The following is a 20,626-nucleotide window of genomic DNA, read 5'->3' as shown; positions in this document are numbered from 1 at the left end:
GTTATGTACATTGATATTTTTAGACATAATGCTATTATTGCACACTTAATAGACTACAGAAGATTGTAGACATAACTTTTATAGACACTTGGTAAACCAAAAATCTCATGTGACTCGCTTTATTGCAGCAGACTGGGACCAACCCCGCAATATCTCCGAGGTATGCCTGTACTTGATACTCAATAGCTTTACTAGAGCCCGTTTCTAGGCCGAATGAGAAATGGAGATGTCCTAAAAGTGTGCTCTGAGAACTGCTGCCCGTTCCCAGTCAGAGAAAGGCTTGGTGAAGACAGCGCTTTTACAGAGCGGATCTGGCAGCAGACAACCGCCTGGCTGGCCAAGAACAACCCAGACCAGCTGTAACGCATGGGAAGAAGGGGGGCCAGCACCCCAGGCCTGGGGACGCGCCCGCCTTGAGGCGGCCCCCAGCTCCAAGTCCAGCAGCTGAAACCGAGGACACACCCGTGTTCAGGTCACCCAGGCCTGCACACCTGCCGTGCTCACGGCTCCAGATGAAGAGGCCATGTCTACTGTGATGCCACCGCGGGAGGCAGCCTCAGGGCTGCCCAGGGATTATATGCAGGACCCTTGGAGACGCGGGTGAGTGATGTCACTGGTCCAATCCACTATTCAGTAGGCAACGCCTGCACCTCAATTCAGAACAGGACTAAACCCAGCTGGCCAAGCTTAATTCTTTCAGGCCTCTGGGAATCCCGTTTGGAAAGTTAATCCTGATACTAGAGTTTATTTTCCGAGCACAGGCCTCCCCAGCCAGAGGAGCTCACCCCCGTGCAAAGCCCCCACGGAGCCTTGTACAGACACTGCCCTTGAGAACAAAGGTATCTTGCTCCTTGCAGCCCTGAAGGCAGCTGAGTGGAAGCCTCAATCAAGTAAATGCTAACTAAAGGCTTGTTTGAACACACGGACATGCCAGAGACATTCAACGAAGCGGTAAGTTTTTTTTAAGTTTACTTCCAGGTTATAGGTCACTAAAGGTCGCGATCGCACACAGCAGCTGTGAGCCAGGCACTGAGCTGGACACTTGATCCGTCATCATGTGTTGTCACTCTGCAAGGTGAGTAGCATTCCATCCCTCCCAGGCCTTGTCACGAGAGAATACTATGTTTATTCCATAGCATCTGTTTCCCCCCACTATTTGGAAGGATAAAAACAGTAAGAGACATTAGTACTGACGCGTACATCCAAGGGTTGGAAAACAGGCTTGTTTTCTCCTCTGTCTGGACTTTCCCAGAAGGCGTGAGCAGCTGGAGGTTACTGTGCTGTCATCCTGAGCTGCTGAGGGGCTTGACTTTGTGGGATGGAAAGTTCTGGAGGAAGTAGAGAACAGATAAGCCACCACGTTTCAGCTTATCACACAGCACATAAGCCAGCGCTGGCTGCAATGCAACTGGGGAATCAAACCATCCACAGCTGCCTCTCCTGCTGCCTTGCACACAACAGGTATGGCGGGAAGGCTCAGACGGGAATGAGAGAGAACCACTTCACCCTGGGAACTGCTCCTTTCCCCCAAATCTGGCCTGGGACCCGCGAGGGCACTGGCTTCTAACAGCACGTGTTTATAGCAGCCGTGGCCCCGTTTCTGTGCTGGGCTCACCTGCTCCATCCTTCTCTGCTTAATGTATCCCGCCCTGTTTGCACAGCTATGCACTAAGCACGCCTACAGACAGACCTGGAGGAAAAAGAAAACTCGAGGGCTCAAGGGACAAGCCAGCTTAGGAAAGAAGATGATAACGAAGCGCTTAGAAACCCCAAACCTGCAAAACGCCAAGAGCGTCATCACCCTCCAAACCCCCGCAGCCCCTCACAGCCTACCTAGATCCTGTGACCTATGACTAACAGAAAAAAGAGAATGGACTTCCCCTGCGACGCACATATAAATACCCTCCGCTAGAATAAACCTTGAGAATAACTGCGCAGGCTACGCGATTTCCTGTCGGGGGCAGAGGTGGCCTCAAACGCTCAGGGAGTCTTCCTGCGGTACCACCTCTCCTCTAAGCCAAGGCAACACCCTGGGGTGTCTAGGAAAGGGGGCTTGTTCTGGAAGGAAAAAGCTTTGCTGAGACAAAGCGACCTTCTTTACAACAGAGACCTAATTACTTGTGCTGCGCGAACGGGATATTGTACAGTAGGCAGTGTTTCTGGCGGCTACATTCAGAGGTTGAAATTAATCCCACATAGAGGTCTGATTCCAGCTGCACTTACATGGACGGTCATTCTCACAGGGGAAGACCTAAGGGTTTAGACCAATTTAGTGGCTGTGATATTTGCTTAAGAAAAAAATAGGTGGGTTGTTTTAAGGTCTAACACGCTCTTATTAACACCACAGCAGGATATTAAGACAGTGGACCTCAAACTTGTTTGGAAGTCAGGCCACTGAGGGATTAATACCAAACATTTGCAAAGGTGGAAACTAATTGATTAGCAACAGATGTAACTATATCAGATGGAAGGGGCCGAAAGTAAAACCCGGAAGCACGACTGTGTTAACACAGAGGAAGAGGGAGAGAGAAAAACTAGGGAAGAGCAGCTGATAGACTGAGTTTCATTTGTGGGTTGTTGTTTTTTTCCCATTTAATTTGTTGCTGCTTAATTATTTTATCTCTGACTAGTGACTGTCAGCAGCCAAACATTAGCAGGGGCAGAAGTGTCAGAAATATTCATGGATGAAAAATGCAAATTGGAAAGTTCTGGACAGACATCAATTTTCCTTTTGTTGTGAAAACTAGTCAAACGTTGCCATTTCATACTTTTAGTGCCGGAACACAGCTCAGCCCCCATCTCGGGACACGGGGGCAGAGCGTGGCGCGTGCAGTGTACGGAGGTACAAGCCTTTGGTAAGAACAGCTCTTCTTGCCAGAAGCTTTGTGCCAAATTGGATTCCAGACCTCTCCCCTAGCACAAGCTTAACTCCTCACTCCTCTGGCATTTCCGAGTGCATTTCTGAGTGTCTGGCGCTCAGAGTCTCCTGACATTGCTCCAAGCAGAGGTTCTAAGGAGCATCTCTGTGACCCACGTACAGCCAGAGCAGTCACTGATCTGGCACCAACTTTACCAGTTTTCCAAAGCAAAACCGCCTCAGCCTGCCTCCAGGATTGGCAGGACTTGGATGGAAAAGTGCACACAGCTTGGCTGCAGGTGTGCCCTTGGATGGCCCTCTGAGAGGTCAGGGCACCATTCATGCAGGTCGAAGCCACTGTCCCACCTGCTTTGTGCATTTTTAAGGAGCTGGGCTGCACCCTCATTCATGGGATTTGCAAACTGGTACCTGGTCAGATAATGCTATTTGGACTTGAAAAAACATGTTATGAAACGAGCTGCTTCTCTATACCTTTGTTTTCTCATATGTGAAATGGGGACAATAAGAGGTCCTGACCTTGCAGGGCTGCTATGAGGATTGAATGAGCTACGTTATGTAACACACACTGACCAGTGCGAGGTCGCTGCGGCTGTATTGCTATGGTTACTGTTTTATTATAATCGATCCATCCCTTTAAAACAGTGTTTCCCAAATATTTTTCATTGACACATCGCCGTCCTGAACCTCTTGCCATTTTCACTGTCATTTATTTAGTGTTTTTCTTTAAGCCGAATCACTTCCTTTCTATTTAAATGTATTTAAAAGGGAACTGTATACATCACACGGTAAGTGGAAAAATAGAATCCTGCACCATAACTAGAGAGCAAATGTAAAAAAATATATAATGAAAACCAGACAATGTAATTAATTAAGCTTGTGTCTGGTGCCTGCCAAAGGTGCTGACCCTAGGTCTTTCTATGTCTTTGCTAAAAAAGAAAGATTAGAGGGTGTCAAAAGCCCAGTGACGATGCACTGCGAGTTTCTGCTCCAGGTAACCACAAGCCATCACAGAGCTGACAAGCAAACGGCCTTCTCCCCGCAGAATTTATGAATGTCCAGCCTCTGTCTTTTCTAAAATCTTACGAGTTCAAATCAAGTCATCCTGCTTTCTTTCTGCCACTCCGGCAGACACTGGTTAGAGCATCGCTGTCCAACAGAGTGTTCCGTGATGACAGAGATGGTCTATTACCTGTGCTGTCCACTACGGCAGCCCCTACCCACGTCATCACAGCTCCTAAGCGCTTAAAATGTGGCTCACGGGCCTCAGGAACTGAATTTTTAATTTCGTTCCATTTTAACTGAAATGTAAACTGCCGCACATGCTAGCGGCTGACCTGTTGGCTAGCACAGATTCACTGAGAAAGCCACACGCGCTGGTCCTTTCACTTTGGCTCTTCCGATGAACTTCTGTTCCTTTTGAGGTTATACCCATGCTTCCTTTGAGGGCGATCTTAGGCCACCTGATTTGTCACAGGGATGTCATAGGGGGTTGTCTACAATATTCCTCATTATTGCTTAACCGAAAGCCTGGCGTGATTTCTTTTCGAGCTCTCTTTGAGGAACGGACCTATTTTCTTCTTATCAGCAATGGAATTATTCACAATAGCCACATTTTCATTTTCGCACTGGCTGCCAGGAAGCCCATAGGAAATTAAAAATCAACAACAGCAGCCCTGCAGTCCCATGAGAGGTGTATATGATTTCCACTGCTTCCTCGATGGAAACTCTCTCAGTGTCCATTTTCTCCAACTCTAATATTTTATTTCTTACTCCTATTTGTATCATTCTTTTCTATGAGTTTCTCTAGAAATTATCTTTTGTGGAATGACATAGAATGCCTTGTTATTAACTAGAGAAAAATAATGTCCAATGGCTACCAGCATTTTAAAAGAGTCACCTTCTACCCAGCATCATTTATGGTTTAAATTTAAAAAGTAAAGAAAAAAAGCATTGTAACAAAGGCTTTCTAAAACACTTTCAAACATGTGCTCAGATTTTGTTTTTGAAGTACCAACTATTGCAGAAGCACTGTTAGCTAAGAGGAGAAGAACAATTGCTCCTTTACACACTCCAACATCGAGAAAGATTTCGGAGGGCCCGAGGTGAGGGCTGGAGGCACTCTGGGTAGCATGGGAGCCGCCAGACCTGTGGCTGCATGAAATCTCAGCACTGCTGGACCAGCCCCAGGAAAGCTCGGAAAACGGTGTATGGGGGGAGAGTGGCTTCAATGCCACTGTAACCACCGTGGAAACCGTCTCCCAGGCAACGGCATATTTGCTCTGTCTGTCTCATTGCATAACTGACTTTCAGAAGCTAAAACCTGCCCAGTTGCTTCCTGGGGTGAGACGGGTGCGGGGAAAGAGTCAAAAATGAAAGGTCAAGGAAACGTCTCAAGTGATATCGCATTTTAATTTTGTGCTAAAATAAAGCTGTCTGTTTCACTATTTCATCCTCCAGGCTACACCTCCCAGCTTTCTGATGACCACTAAGAAGAACTTGAGAGACAGTCAAATAAAAGGAGTTTTTAATGGGTTTCTTTGTTTTTGTTTGTTTGGTTTTGGTTTGGGATTAAAAAGAGAAAGAGAGAGAGGGGAATATCGGGAAATCTGTCATAGCTAATTCTCTTTTTAAGCCAGAGCTGCGAGCACATGGACAGCCGGTTTCTCTATCACTTTATTCAAGTGCTGCTGTTGCCCAGCTGAACAAGTGACGTGGAATGGCTTCCAGGTGCAGGCTTCCTGGCCACATTCATCCATCCATAAGACTGCAGGTAACGGGCATAAGCAACGACTAAGCGTTCCTATACAACACATGCCCCAACATGCCGAAGACCAGACATGCCGGTCGTTTTGGAAGATGAGAAATGAATACTAAGTGTCTATTGGGCGTCGTGTAACTCAAAAGCTGACAATAGCTTTGCAAGGTGAGTATCATTATTATTTCCATTTTATAGACGAGCAAACTAAGAGTTACCTAAGGCCACAAAATTGAAACCAGGGCTTCTATTTTCAAGTTCAGTGTCATTTTTTCATCATCCCAGTCTCTGGGGAAAGTATTTTAATTAAAGCTGAGAAGGCTTATTCAGTGGGTCAATTCCACTAAGAAAACTGGCAATAAAACCCACGGCTTTTCACAAAGCTCATGGGGAATTAAGAACAACACCTTGTGAATATTGTTGTGACACAAAAAGACAGTAGAACCGGAAGCAGCTAAGAGTCAAGAGTTAGAAACAAAACAGTCCCAGGATGAGTGAACATCAACAGCTGGAAATCAGGATGCAAGGTAAGAAAAAGAAAGAAGACAAAAGGAGGATAAGTAGGCAGGGCTGGAAGAGACATCAGAAAATCAGAGAAAAGATGGAAAACTGGGGTCCCAGTTGACGGGGCAAGATCACCTCCAAAGCCAAGGTCCCACAGGCCCAGACACTCAATACCCAACCAGGGGCTGGCCAGAGGGAGGTAGAGACGTCTGCAGATTATCCTTGCCAACTACCTACCCATCACCCCTTCTTTGGAAAATTAACCTGGTTTTCATTTGGGGAGCCATCTCTCGCCTCTCTCAGACACGTGGTCAGACAAGGTCAACTCCAATCCTAGTGCCAGTGGGAGTCACATGATCCAAACCTGGCCAATCACAGAAGTCCATCACCCTACCCTGAGGTTTACGGATGGGCTCGTGACCCAAGACAGACCCAGGAGAGATGTGCGGGACTTGGCTGAAACCACCATGATGGGCTCAGGGTCTGGCACCACTGGGAGTCACCCTGTCAACCCACAGGGAGCGCCGGCCTGAAAAGGATGCCTCGGCAGAGGACACAGGAGACAGCAGCAGATTTCTGACACAAGTCCAGTCATGCCTGAGGCCAGACCTATATCTGGGCTTTTCAGTTGCAACACCAGCCAACAAGACTCAGTTCTGCTCAAGCAGTCTGAGCTGAGGGGTAAGAGCCACACTAAGAGGCCTGACCTTCGCAGGAAGCTCCACCCTGCTCACTTCTGTCTGACCGACGAAGGACCACTTCCTCAGGGCGGCTGGGCAGCTGGGATGCTGGCGTTCGGAGGCCATGGCCTCCTGAGTACAGTACTAGCACTCCATCACCAGGAGGCAAAAACGCCACCACATAACAGATGGTCAGTCCCACCCCAGCGTTGATGTCTGACTGAACACCAGGCGCTTACCTGGTACACGTGGAATGCGTTCGCTGCTTTGCCCCGGAGAAACACCGACGGGATCCAGACGTTGATCAGCGCCCGGTTTGATCTGTCCAAAGGAAAGGTCAAAACTGGTCATTTCAATTTAGCAAAAAAAAAGGAACAAACTGTCTCCTCCAAGAGGCATTATGCGCAAACAATTTATGAGAACATCTATCACATTTAATAGTAAGCTAAAAGACCAGTTTCAGTCTCACTACTTAGTCCCCCAAGATTATTTTTAAAGGACTTAGTTTAAATGTGGTGTGTGTGTGTGTGTGTGTGTGTGTGTGTGTGTGTGTGTGTGCTGGGTTATCAGAAAAGTCATGATGCATTTTTGCAACGAAAAACATAGATATATATATATATATATATATATATATATATATATATATATTTTTTTTAATTCATATATGCAATTTGTATTTTGGAATGAGAAAGAGCTGGCCTTCAGTTCTGAGCGACCATGTCTCATAATTTATCTGAGCCTCTCAGTTTCCTCATCTGAAGAAGAGGCTAATAACCAGGAGCCCCTGGTGAGACTGCAGAGAGTCACGTGTAGTCACGTGCACAGGGTCTCTGGACCACCCAGAGGAGTCATGCTTCCTCCTCGCTGTGCCCACTTTAGACCCTGACCCCGACTTTAAGATCAGACTCTATGAAAGAGCTCAGGAGACCAACAGCTACCCCAAGAGCAGTGCTGTTGGGGTGGAGGCATGGGGGTACCAGCAAGCCAGGTGCAAATACCCCTTTCGACTTTTCCAAAAGCAGTGTGTATGGTTCTGATGACATAAAATGTAAATTCCAACACACAATCCTTTACCAAGTACCCAACAATTTATGGCTCCACGCTCTTATCTACGATCTTGGTTAATCCTGAGGCTGTTGAAGGAATTCACAAGGGCTATTTTGGTTAGGTGACAGCTGTGCCTTCTGTGGTGACCTTGAACTTAACTCATAAGTCACGGGGTATACACTCCACCGCCACAGTCCTGCCAGGCTGGGCCTAGCTCACGAGGGGCTGATAAGTGGACTGTTGCTGAAACTCTGAGATCCATCACAAGAGTACCGTGCAACTCTGGGAGGCTGACTCTGCTTAGAGCTGCTCCAGGGCTAAGTGCCATCCTCCAAGCTCTCCTGCTTTCTAAAGAGCAGCTCATAAAAGTTTGCCAGCCTCCTGTGCTTAAAACTCAATTTGAGACGTTGATGATGGAAGACCGCATGACTCAATAGTCTCACAACCTCTGGAGTAAAGAGCATTTTGTTTTCACAAAGAAATGGTTCTCTCCTGAAAAAACATTTCTTCTAAGCTCTGGGCTGAGGTGCTGACCTCCTTCGTGGGGCAAAGGCAGCCCTATTGATCACTTCCCCAGGGCTCCAAGCACATATTGTAATTCTGAACCACCAAAGTGGCTTGCATAGCTAATGATATTCTTCCTATAAAGGTCCCCAAAATTGTTCTAGTGCTTAGAGTATCCCTTTTCATTTCTGTCCGTGGGGGGGTGGGGTGGAGAAGTGTAGCTAACACTTGGGTTTTTATTCATCTTCCGGGATTAATGAGGACTGGACAACCTTCCAGAGCTACCCTGAGGTCACCCTGGGCTGGGTTAGGTGTTTCTCCCTTTCAGAGCATTCACTACACTGTATTACAATGGATTGCTAACATGGCCGTCTCCCTTCTAGAGATTAGTTCATTTGCTCATTCTTTTGTTTGTTCATTCACAAATTAAGCAGAACCTACTATGTGCCAGATACTATTCTAGGTACTGGAGATAGAGGAGTGAAAAAGGCAGGTATAGTCCCTGTTCTCAAGGAGTATGCAGTTTCACGCAGGAGAGAGACAAACCCCCATAATAATTATTCCACTGTGGTCAAAGAAGATACTTTTCATAATTTCCATCTCTTTAGATTTACTGAGACTGCTTTGTGGCCCAACATATGGTCTATCCTGGCAAATGTTCCCTGTGTGCTTGAAAAGATTGTGTCTGGTGGAGTGTTCTGTAAGTGTCTGTTAAATCTAAATGGTTTATAGTGATATCCAAGCCTTCTGTTTTTTTTATTGATCGCCCCTCTAGTTATCCTTTCCATCACTGAAAGCGGGGCATTGAAGTCTCCAACTCTTATTGTTTTTTCCCTTCATTTCTGCCAAGTTTTACACCATATGTTTAGGGGCTCTGTTGTGAGGTGCATATATGTTTACAACTGTTACATGGAAATTTAAGTACCACTGTTGTAGATGCCACCACAGAATGCTGGCTGTAAGGAGAGCGAATGCTGGGGGCCTGCTTCTTTGAGGAAGCAATGTGCAGGCAGGGCTTTGAGGGATGCTAAAGAGGTAGCCATGTTGGGGAGCGAAGGCTGAGGCTGGGTGAGGTGCTTCTGGCAGGGGGATTAACATCTAAGGGCACCGAGTCTGAATCAAGACTGCCTGGGTCTGAATCCTGGCTCGAATCTGTCATCTGCAGACAATACCCATGTCCGAGGATTGTTGCAGGGACTGAGTGAGTTAGAACAATGCCTAGCACAGAGAAAATGCTGTGTCAGTGTGGGTCCCAGAAACAAAAGAATGATCCTGAGTAGGGAAGACCAAGTGAGCTAGAGGAGTCAGGTCAGCCAGGGTGGCTGGAGTGCAGGGAGCGGGAAGAGGAGGGCTGGCGATGAAGCCAGAGATTCGCAAGGGCCTTCTTCGTAAGCCACACAGAGGACTTGGGTCTCCATCTTGAGAGAGGGAAACAGCGCCTCCCTCTGGTTTTAGCGGAGGCTGCGAATCTCTGGGGGGAGAGATGACGGATGTGACTGGGCCAGGCAGAAGCTGCCTGAGGGCAGGGACTGTGGCTTCTTCGCCCCCTCCATCAAGGACCTGGCAGGACAGCATCCTGCAGTAGGTGCCTGATGAATGCTTGCTTTAGTAACAACTGCGTTCCAGTCATAACTGACTCATCTTTGGGGTTCCCCGGTCCAGTTCTCACCTCTCTTCCCAGCTTGCCCCCACCCTGGCACTCTACCAGGCTGCCATTCCATTACCCTCTTCATGCTGTACTCGCCTGACCCACGGGACCATGGGAGGCAAACTCACCTTTGATTTTCATGCTTCACATCTTAACCATGTCAACCTCCCTGCCCTACCAACCTAACTGCCACCTCCAGGTCCACTGCAGCCAGCCAAGCACTGAGGGGCCTCTTGATGCCCTCCACGTTTTTCATAATCTCCCTCTAATTGCCCCCCACAACCCTGCAAGGCTGGTATCATGACCTTCATCTGATAAGAAGAAACTCAGGCCCATGGCTTGCCCAAGGTCACACCTATGTGAGTCCTGGAGCGGGGATTTCAGCATGGCCCAGGCTGGCTCTGATGAAATGCTCTTTCTGATATCCTGCCCTCTCTCTGCAGAAGTGAGCTTTTCCCAGATGACACCATCTCGCAGGGAGGCTGAACGTTCCTCCGCTCAGCACAGCTGAATGAGAGAGGAGAGGGGTTCTGCCTGGCCTTCCCCCAGGACTCACTCCACTCTCTTTACCAGCCCAATGGGATTATCGTACCAAAAACCATGGCAACTTGATCAGAAATACCCAGCTGGAAGACCAACTAAACTCCTTAAGGGTTGTCAGCAGAGGCACCAGACAGAATTCAAACCAATCAAAAATCAGACCAATGAGCTGAACTACTGTTGCTTCCAACGACCCATGGGTTGTAAACTCAGACTCCTACAGGTGACCGGCAGACAGTGAAATGAACGCAGTGGGCCAGTGTCGGACAGTAGGAAGGAGAGGGGCCTGCAGCAGCTGCACAGCAGTCGCCCTGGCAAAGGCAGCAGCTGCTGCTCAGCTCTGCCTGGGGCCTTGAAGGATTTCAGTCTTCTTTAAAAAAAAAAAATAGAGGAATTTAAATGTTTATGTGATACCTTCCAATTCTTAAATATCAGCCAAAAAAATACATTGTTTTTCAGTACCGAGGGGAAGCAAAGAACCCATGGGAAGGCCGGACTCGGGATGCAGGCAGACAATGCCTCGCCTCTGCGATACCCAGCCAGCCCGTGCAGACTCGAACAGGGGCTTTGGTTCCCTGCTGTGGTCCTGCTGGGACCCAAGCCAAACAACGGGGTCCTGTTTTTTAAGGGGTCCCTCATGAGCAGACGCCATTCACTTACGTTTCAAAATCTGACAAACTCTGGTCTTCGGATGTTTGACTCAAATCTCCAGGCACCTGCCACCAGAAGAGGGGAAAGGGGAGAGAGAAACGCATCACGGTTACCATGGTTTGCATAATCATGAAAGAATCCCACCTCTCAGTGAGCCCTGAACAGCTCCTGTTCAGAATGAGGTGAGAAAGCAGTTACTAAAAAATAAGAGGAGATTTTGTGGGAGGACGGTTAGCGACAGGAATAAAAATATGCCACCATGAGAGATCTCATTTATCTTTACGGAAAGGACGGTCAACCCTATTGATAAAATCGCAGGCACGTAAAACCTTGTTGTTTGGGAGCTCTTAAGGCCTAGTTAGGATCTGAGAGGCAAGGTGTTAAATGTGCAGTAGAAAAAGTATCCGTTGTCACCATGATGGACATAAAACACACAGACACACCCAGCGTGTAAACACAGAAGACCATCGCCGTCCACCCCCCCCCCCCCGAGCTCCATCCTTCTCCCTCATGACATCCAAGCAGTTTAAGGCAGCAGAGCGTGGCCCATGAGAACACGACTGGGTGAAAGAAACTAAGCTGCCTGACATGATGGCAGTTATTACGCAGAAGAGACAGCAAAATGGCCAGCACTCGTTGATGATGCTCAGTAAGCGGCAACGACATTATCAGACCCAGAAAATAAGTGTCCTTTAGTGAGCTGATCGAATCCGAACTGGCTAGAATTTAAGACTGTGATTCAAAAACACAAACTGGGAAGTTGCAAAACAGTGAAGGGGATATCAAGTACAGCATAGGGAATATGGTCAATAATGTTGCAACAACTATGTATGGTGCCAGGTGGGTACTAGACTAATCGGGGGGATCACTTTGTAAATTATATAAATGTCTAACCACCATGCTGTACACCTGAAACTAATATAAAATAATATTAAAGATCAACTGTAACTGAAAAAAAATAATTTAAACAAATTAAAAAAACAACAATACAGAAAAAAGAAAAAAATATGGATCAAAATTAAGAGGAACCAGTGGGGCAGAGAAGGGTGCCAGGTACTGAGGGAAAGGGAACATTTATGTCACACTTTGCACGTGTCAGGGGTTCCGTGTTACCCACAACCTTCATCAGGCTGTGTAATAATCGCAGGGGTGGGTATTATTCCCCCACCCACTTTACAGATGAGGAAACTGAGGCTCAGGGAGGCTGTAAAAGTTGCCCGTGGTCACACCTGGAGGAAGTTGATACGAACCCAGGTCTGTCCCACTTCAAAGGCTTTTCCGCTACAAATCCTCCCAAACAGAAGACAAGCCAGCTACAAGGTGAAGGGAGAAGGTGAGGCCTGCAGAAATTCTGCCTTTGCAGAGGGTTTACAAGACACTAGAAGGCAGCCCGTAAAGAAGCGACGGGTCCCCTTTGGGGGCAGGAGAATCCAGGGGTTATGGAGCTGTGCTCCGGGGCCACGTGGCTCAGGATCCAACCCAGCTCCTCCTCCCTGACTGTATGGCCATGAGCAAATCACGTGACTTCCCTGCGCCATGCTGACCTAATCTGTAAAATGGGCGCAGCAGTAGTAATGTTCACAGGGTTAGCCTGAGGACAAAGTGAGTTCCCACACCTGTACAGTATGCGCAACAGTGCCTGGCAGGTAGGAACTTCCATGACGGACTTGTGCACGCTCATAACAACATGACAGTTACGGGGGAATAAGAACATTGTGTCCTGTCGTCCTGGACACCAGGCATCCATCTGTCCTCTCACCCCACGTATGGCAGCCCAGAGGGAGAATGACCCAACCTGGACCTGCTGCACACGTGTGAAGTGAAACAATTAAATGGGGCTCCCCGTAGCAGACTCTGCTAAGACGCTGCTATTGAGAGATTCCTTCAGACCCAACCAGGAGAAACCTGCCCAGTCGCTTGAAAAAAACTTCAGTTTCAAAAAGATCAGGAACTCCTGGGCTGGGGGTCGGTGTGGTGTAGCCTTGCTGTAAGGGGATTCATTTTCGTGTGGGTGGTTGGGGGGAGAGATGAGACGCTATGACGCTGCGTGTACCAAGCGCCCTACAAACAGCCTCACTCCCAAGAATTTATCTAGAAGAAAAAAACCAAGGACACCAACATTTACGTTAAAGATCATTCCTTTTCCCATTGCTTAGGCAAGTGAAAAAAAGAAGTGCAAACCACCTAAAGCTCCAACTAGAGAGGAATGATTTGAGAAATTATAGCACGTTGATATGAGATGGCCAAGTTAAAAATGGACACAGACACAGACAGACACACACACACAGACACACACACACACACACACATACACACTCATGAAGGTGCACACATAAAAATAATTCTGGCAAAGTATATAAGAAAATAATAACAGTGGTTATCATTGATAACAGATTAAGAGTGGATTGCGGAGAAAAGAAGGCTTATTTTTCATTTGCTATCTTTCTGTAAGATAAAATAAAAGTGTATTTTAAATGAACAGCCTTAAGAATTTTTAAACATGTTTTTGAAGAACAAGATAGCATTCCACGAGCTGTTCTGAAATGATCTCCAAGACAGATCATCAAGAGAAAGCAAAGCCGGGTGTAATCCATGGGCCTAATACACTATCTTGGGTGCAAAATGGAGAATTAAGAACACCAAGCTGTATTGGTTTTCTCAAGAAGCTATCGTAGTGAAATTCAAGGCACCAATAAAAGGGGCAGCTGGGGGGGTGGGTGGCTGGCAGGCAGCTGGTGCACTCGCAGTGACGCTGTATATTGAACACCATTTTATATCACTTGAGTTTTGAAATAATGTACTACCGCCCCCAAATTTAAATAGAAATGTATAATCCCATCAAAAGAGCACTTTGGATGAATTTCGAAAGGCACAGAAGAAAGCTCCTGGTCTCTGTTTAATAAAAAGCTGCAATGGGCTGCAAATGCCCAGTGTGAGTCCTAAATATACAACTTCCAATGCCCGCATATAAATAAGGTCAGAATGAAACCGATCCAAAGGACGACAGTGGGAGCTTTCTCTTTTTTTTTTTTTTCATCTGAGAGAAGCCAGATGAATTTGGGTTACGTTTGAACTTTTTTGTGCTTTCTACAGTGGAGATGCATTAATCGTGTCACCACAGACACACACTATGTATTAATTTCAGTGCGTATTACTATGCAAAGCAACTCGTATATTTTTCCAACCACTCCCCCCAATGCATTTCTCCAGCATGCAGAAAGCCAGATGGGAGAGGTCTGCCTTCAGACTCCTTTATGCATCAGGCGTGGAACCATTCCACACACCTTCCAGACACCACCCTCCCCGCGGGGCTTCCACGTGGATCCCTGTGGAAAAGGCCAGGATGCTAGCGCCTTCTCTGGGGGGACTGTGGGGCGGGTCTCAGCCTCTCCCCTCCTCCAAGCTTCACCCTCAGCATCTGAGTCTCTCTCCTGACATCGGGTAAGAAGATCGGGGAGGGACACAGACCATGAGCACACCAGCTCCACCATCACGCCCATCACTACACCACCTTGCAAAGCGGCCTCATTTCTGACCGGAAGTGAACAGAGCTGGTACCCAGGGACACTCGTTCTCAAGAAGGAAGCTTCTGACTGTCTCCCCCAGACAAAACACAAGGGAAGAGTGACCAGAAGGACCGAAGCACAGGACAAGGTGGGGTTTTTAAGGACAGACATCACCCTACAACGCTAAGAAAGAACAAAGAAGGAGCTTCTTCCAAACTGATCGCTTCTTGGAAGAAGGCATTTTCTTCAGTTTTTCCTCAAGATGCCGACATTTCGGGAACCTTTTGGACAGTGGATGTAAGCGGCTGGGAGTAGCAAGATCTTCCTGACTCAGGAGCTTTTCTTCTAATTACGTGTTATTACTGGGATCGGCAAGCCAGGAGGCATTTATGTGCCGACGTGCGTTCTGGGGAGGCTGGCTGCGAAAAGAGCCTGTGAACTTTCTGACCTCTGGGGAATGTATCTTGAAAATCGTGCCGGGCTCCATAGCAACTGCATGATGATAACGGATGGCCAAACTTATTAAACCACTGAAAATTTTGCCTTTTCATGCTGCTTATGCAGATGGGTGCTAGATATCACATGGGGTTTGCAGGAATCATCCAGAAAGCTGGTTTGACTTCATAGTGTGGCAGTAAAAGAAGTGTGAAGCACAGAGTATTTCGGAAGAAAAATCATCTTTTTTTTATATATATACTGGCCTCAAGCATCCCTCCTGACCCCCAGAAGCCCCAGGGAATCTGGAGGACACAGCCCTGGGCTGCAGCCTTCTCTCTGATTCACCCTCCACACGGGGTATAAGTCGGTCATCAGTGGCATGGTGTCTTCATTCGCTGCCCCGACCCCACAGAGAAGACAGCTCACCAGCTGGCCCGGGGTCTGGGAGGTCATGTGGCAGGATGTGGGTGCCGGGAAAGGCAGAGCCCATGACTGGAGCAGAGCAGCCAGGATTGCCTCCTGGAGCAACACCCCCCAGGCTGCACACGTGAAGACTAAAGGGGCCGGCGAGACCCACGGAGAATCAGCATCTGAGCTACGCCAGCAAAGGAGCTTGCACAAACTCTCCTGACTCAGGACTTCCTGGGTTGCTTGGGGGGCTGGGGAGCAGGGACAGGTCAGCTGACGCCCCCCTCTCCCCCAATGCCAGCGTGGAACGTGGACACTGGCTCATCCTGACACTGGGAATTCCTCAAACCTGGGAAGAGGGTTCAGATACTAGTGGTTCTGCCACAAAGAATGACACGTGCTGAGTAAATGCTTATTTAAAGAGGGAGGGAGGGAAAGAGGGAAGGAGGGAAAGAGGGAAGGAGGGTGGGACATAATTTTTTAATAGAAGGCAATTATTTAAATTTTGAAAAACATTTACATTTCAGAAAAAGGAAGAAAGGGAGGAAGAGAGGGGAAGGAAGGAAGGAAGGAAGGAAGGAAGGAAAGAAGGAAGGAAGGAAGGAAGGAAGGAAGAAAGAATCATACAACTTGCCAAAGCCATAGGAAAAAAAGATGCCTGCTCCCACTGGCAGAATCGGGAACCGGGCAGGGGTGGCGAAGGGGGACAGGGCACCCTCCTTTTCCTTGGGGCTGCCCTCACCTCCAGTCCTCAGAGGCACGCAAGCATAGGGACCCCACCATTATGAAAGGCTTCCACTTTACAAAGCACTTTCACATAACTCTTCCCATAGTCTCCTCCCGTGGGAGGAGGTGTCACCCCCACTTCACAGGTGAGGACAAGACGGCTCAGTGTGAAGCAGCAGAGGAAGTGGTGATGCCAGGAGCCCAGCCCATGGATCCTCAGCAGTCTCTCCCTCAGCTTCCGTGACCCCAAGTGCTCCCTTTCCTCCAGGTGTAGAAGCTCACTAACCCCATGTGATGCCAGCGGGCTGCCAGCACCAACTGCCCCGTGAATGAGCACGCCATTTAGATGTCCAGCCCCGGGTTACTGGAGCCCCAGCCGACACCATTTGATGGAGCATAACAACCATCCAGCTGAGCCCAGTCAACCCAAAGAATCATGAAAAGTAAGAAAATGGATGTATTTTCTAAGCCATTAAGATTTGGGGTTGTTTGACATATAGCAATAAACAGCCCAAGAGGTGTCAGTAAGTGACAAGGGTGGGGTTCAGAGGCAGGAGGGCCGCTCAGTCTGCGCTTTCCACCACTGACACCGCCTCCCCCGCCCCCTCCCCATTCCCGGCGTTTTGCATTTGCACATTGGGAAGCCCAGAAGATGAAGGAACCCAGAGCCACAGGAAAGAGAACCTCAGTGGCGCAGAGGCCCGGGACAGGTGACGGACGTCTGGAAGGACTCAGGCGCTAGGAGCACATGCGCACAGGTACACGACTGGGTCTAACACCCGAAGCCTCTCTTAAAGCCTGTTTTCTTCATCACCACACAATGATTTGGGTTGGTAGGTACAGCCCCGGAGGCCAAGGTGCCTGGCTTTCTCCCCTGGGAGCCCCAGGTCCTATCCCATCTCCAGATACACAAGTCACCCTCCAGACCCTGAGCCATAAGATCTCAGGGACAAACAGAAACTTGGGCACTGAGTTCTAATCCCAGGCTTCCCCTGATGGTTCGAGAAGTCACCTGTCTTCAGTAGCCACGGTTTCTTCCTCGCCTGCCCCATGACAACCAGTTAGTTAGAAAGAATTAACACAGATGGTGGGGGTGGAAACATGTATTGAACGCCGACTATGTGCCAATGTAGTCACACATTTAATCCTCAGATACTGTGAAGCAAGTATTATCAAACGTTCCCCTTCCCTGTTCGCCCAACTTCTTTGTACAGCTGGCTCTTTTATCATCCTCCAAGATGCAGCTAGAGTAGGAATTCCTGTGAGACGCCTTCCCTGACCACAAAAACCGCACAGATCTTCCATTACTACCCTTCTCCGTTCATGTTACTCAGCTGCCAAATACTGCATTCTGACTTATCTGTGTATTGGTCCCCTTCCTGCGAGCTCAGGACACTTCTACTCATTCACCGTGATACACAGCTGCCTCGCCCAGCACCTGGCACACTGTGGACACTGAATTAATATTTGTGGCTGAATAAATGAATGATTGCTAATGGAAGCTGTATTTCCACGCTGGAATGTCAACCCACTGTTAAACTGCTTTGTAGCAAATGTGCAATCCTAGTGCACGAGAAGGATAAGTTAGTTTGGAGATAAGAGGAACCAAAAAAAGAGAATCCTTTTCTCCCTCTTCCAATTACAGGGCTCTCGGCTTCACTGCCCAAAAGAAAAGGCAACAGGCAGACATTACGGGGCAGCCAATCTTTGTCCCAATCATGAAACGACACCCCTAATTTATGTTTTCCAGAATCACTTTCTCTCTGATCCCTCTGTTCAAATAGCCTTCCCTTAAGCCATTAGCTCTCACTTTGCACTGCCACAAAAACGACAACTAGTGCCCACCCCACTAACTCAACGTTTTATTCCCATCTCCTGCTCTCTCATCTCATTTTTAAATAAGGAATGAAACGTGAAAAGGCACAGCTCCGTCTTCCAGTGTGGATGGCCAGGCCAGAGGGCAGACAGGCCCGGGGCCTGCCGCTTTGAGCATCAGCTGGGTCTGGGCTTTCCTGGCCCCCAGGAGGCAGCCGACCTAGGTCTGGGCCACTTCCAGTCTCCTGTGTTTATCTGTTAATTTGTTCTTTTGTTTTACAATATACTATATCACAGTATCTCTGTTAGAGGCATCAGAGCTGCGTGTGGTTTACAAATCAGCTCAGCTCTAAGGCTCTGCTGGGAATAAGGAAATGGCAAACAAGAGTTTAAAGTTTTTTATTCTGTCCTCTGGGAGCCTGAAGCTTGGGCAAACGCAGATGAACACACTTCTGTGAATTAGTTTTGGATGTGTCTGTTTTTCTCAAAAGACTATGAGAGTCTTGAGGACAACGTTCTCAGCCCAAGACAGTATCAGGCACATACTGATTACTCAATGAATGTTCCCATTGGATGGACAGATATACAGATATACAAATGGATGGTTGGAGGCAGGAAGGGGATGAGAGGAAAGGGGTGTGAGAAAGTCATCTAATTTACTAAGATGGACAGCTAGTTTTTTTCTAAGTAATTAAGATATATGGACAACATATGTACAAAGAAACGTATACAAGGACATTTATTGCAACAGGTAATGAAATGGTTACATAAAATATTGTTACAGTCAGAGCGAGCCTGTATAACTACTAGAAGAATAGTACAGATCTCTGCTAATAGGCAATGAGCTCTCAGATATAATGTCAAATGACAAAAGGAAGAGGCAAAACAGCATGTCGGGTAAGCTACTATCTTCTTTAGGAAGTTGGGAGAGGCAGATGTGCCGCTGTGCTTGGATCTGCATTAATCATTTCTGGAGACACCCAAGAAGCTGCCCACAGCGGATGCCCCTGAGGGCAGGGCAGTGAGAAGCAAAGGGGCAAGAGGAAGATGTTTTACTGCAAAACTTTATACCTTATACACTTTTACGATGTACGTGAGTTGTTACCCTTCCAAACAGTGAGTGTTAATAACCTTGCAATTTTAAATTAAAAGTAAAAAGTACTGTGTCCATGATGAGTAAAAAACATGACAGTGATTACCTCTGAGAGAGTGGTGTGGGGGCCGACTGGGAAGGGGCATCAGGAACATTCTGGAATGATGGCAGTGGTCTAGGCCTCAACAAAAACGTAGGCCACACAGGTATATGCCCTTGCCATAACTCAGTGGGAATACAATTAAAATGTGTGCACTCCGTTGTATAGAAATGTTACCTCGAGAGAAAAAAAAAACTGTAAATAAAAAAATATGAAACGTCAGTATGCACACTGAAGTGCTGTGGAAGAAATATGAACTAATATTTGCAATTTACTTTGAAATGCATCCAAAAAAGATGAATTGATGGGTGTATAAAGAGACAGAGGGAGGGAGGCAAGTATAGTCATCTGTTAATGGTAGCATCTAGGTGATGGGTAAACAGGTGTTCACTGTGGAAAGCTTTCCTGTAACTATTCTAAAATTTTCAGGTCAAATGTTGGAAAAAAATACATTTTGATCAACCATGTAGAAGAAAAACTGAATTATCTTTATATTGCCTGTATTTAAAAAATGGCATTATAATATCACTGTCTTAGAGGCTATCAGAATATATAGTTTAAAAATGTTGGAGAAAAAGTAGTGTAGAATTATGTCAGATGGTCAATTAATAAAACTATTTTTTCTGGATTCTGGTATACTGGTAGTATTTATCAGGTCTTTAAAAATGATGCGTTGTGATTTGTTTCCCCACTCTAAATACTTTCATTAAAAAAATAAAAAAGACTGGATTGGGACTTAGGCCGGCTGGGGAAGAGCTCTGACTTGGCTGTGTGGCCTAGGACAAGTCACCACACTTCTCTGGGCCTCCCCTTTCTCCTGGTAAATGCGGCATCAGAAGTAGCCCTATAGGGTTGTTGGCTTCGACATGATCCCGCAAGAACCACCCCCTGCCCAGCGCCTGGCAGAGAACAGCTGCTCGGTAAGTGGCAGTTATTCTCCTTATACATGGACAGAGTTCAAGGGCGTTGGCCAAAACAGACGGGCGGTTGGGGGCTCAGCAGCCCTCGCCCATGGGTGAGGGGCCAACTGCTCCGTTCCCCAAATGCGCACGCTCCCCAGCTATTCAGATGTCAACACAAATTCACACCAAGTCCTCTCACAGGCCAGACACTCTGGGTACCATACAATCCATCAGGAGAGACAGTCTGTCAACAACCAACCAACACAGTTAATTACGCAATTACAGTGTGAGAAGTCCTCGGAGCGCCGGGATGACAGGCGTCTGGGAAGGGGACGGGCGAAAGCGGCTTGTAGGGAGGGTGCCTGGAGCTGAGGCGGAAGCATGAGGGAAAATGGTATGTCTCTGGTCTACACTCAAAACGAGGGAAGCCA

At 47.5% G+C, this 20,626-nt stretch overlaps 1 protein-coding gene across 3 annotated transcripts in view; it reads right to left on the bottom strand.

Moving 5' to 3' along the window:
• Positions 1 to 20,626, bottom strand: part of SNX29 (sorting nexin 29) — a 482,345-nt gene that overhangs the window by 155,926 nt on the left and 305,793 nt on the right. For all 3 annotated transcript variants that reach the window (XM_019650893.1, XM_019650895.1, XM_019650896.1), the window contains 2 exons: positions 11,217 to 11,272; positions 7,057 to 7,138 (listed from right to left, as the gene is read on the bottom strand). In XM_019650893.1, the coding sequence (XP_019506438.1) occupies positions 7,057 to 7,138; positions 11,217 to 11,272 (138 nt within the window). The remainder of the gene's footprint in view (positions 1 to 7,056; positions 7,139 to 11,216; positions 11,273 to 20,626) is intronic.

Source organism: Hipposideros armiger, unplaced genomic scaffold (assembly GCF_001890085.2).
Source record: "Hipposideros armiger isolate ML-2016 unplaced genomic scaffold, ASM189008v1 scaffold_149, whole genome shotgun sequence".
Lineage (NCBI taxonomy): Eukaryota > Metazoa > Chordata > Mammalia > Chiroptera > Hipposideridae > Hipposideros > Hipposideros armiger.
The sequence above is the reverse complement of the archived record's forward strand: the minus strand, read 5'-3'. Positions and strand labels throughout refer to the sequence as shown.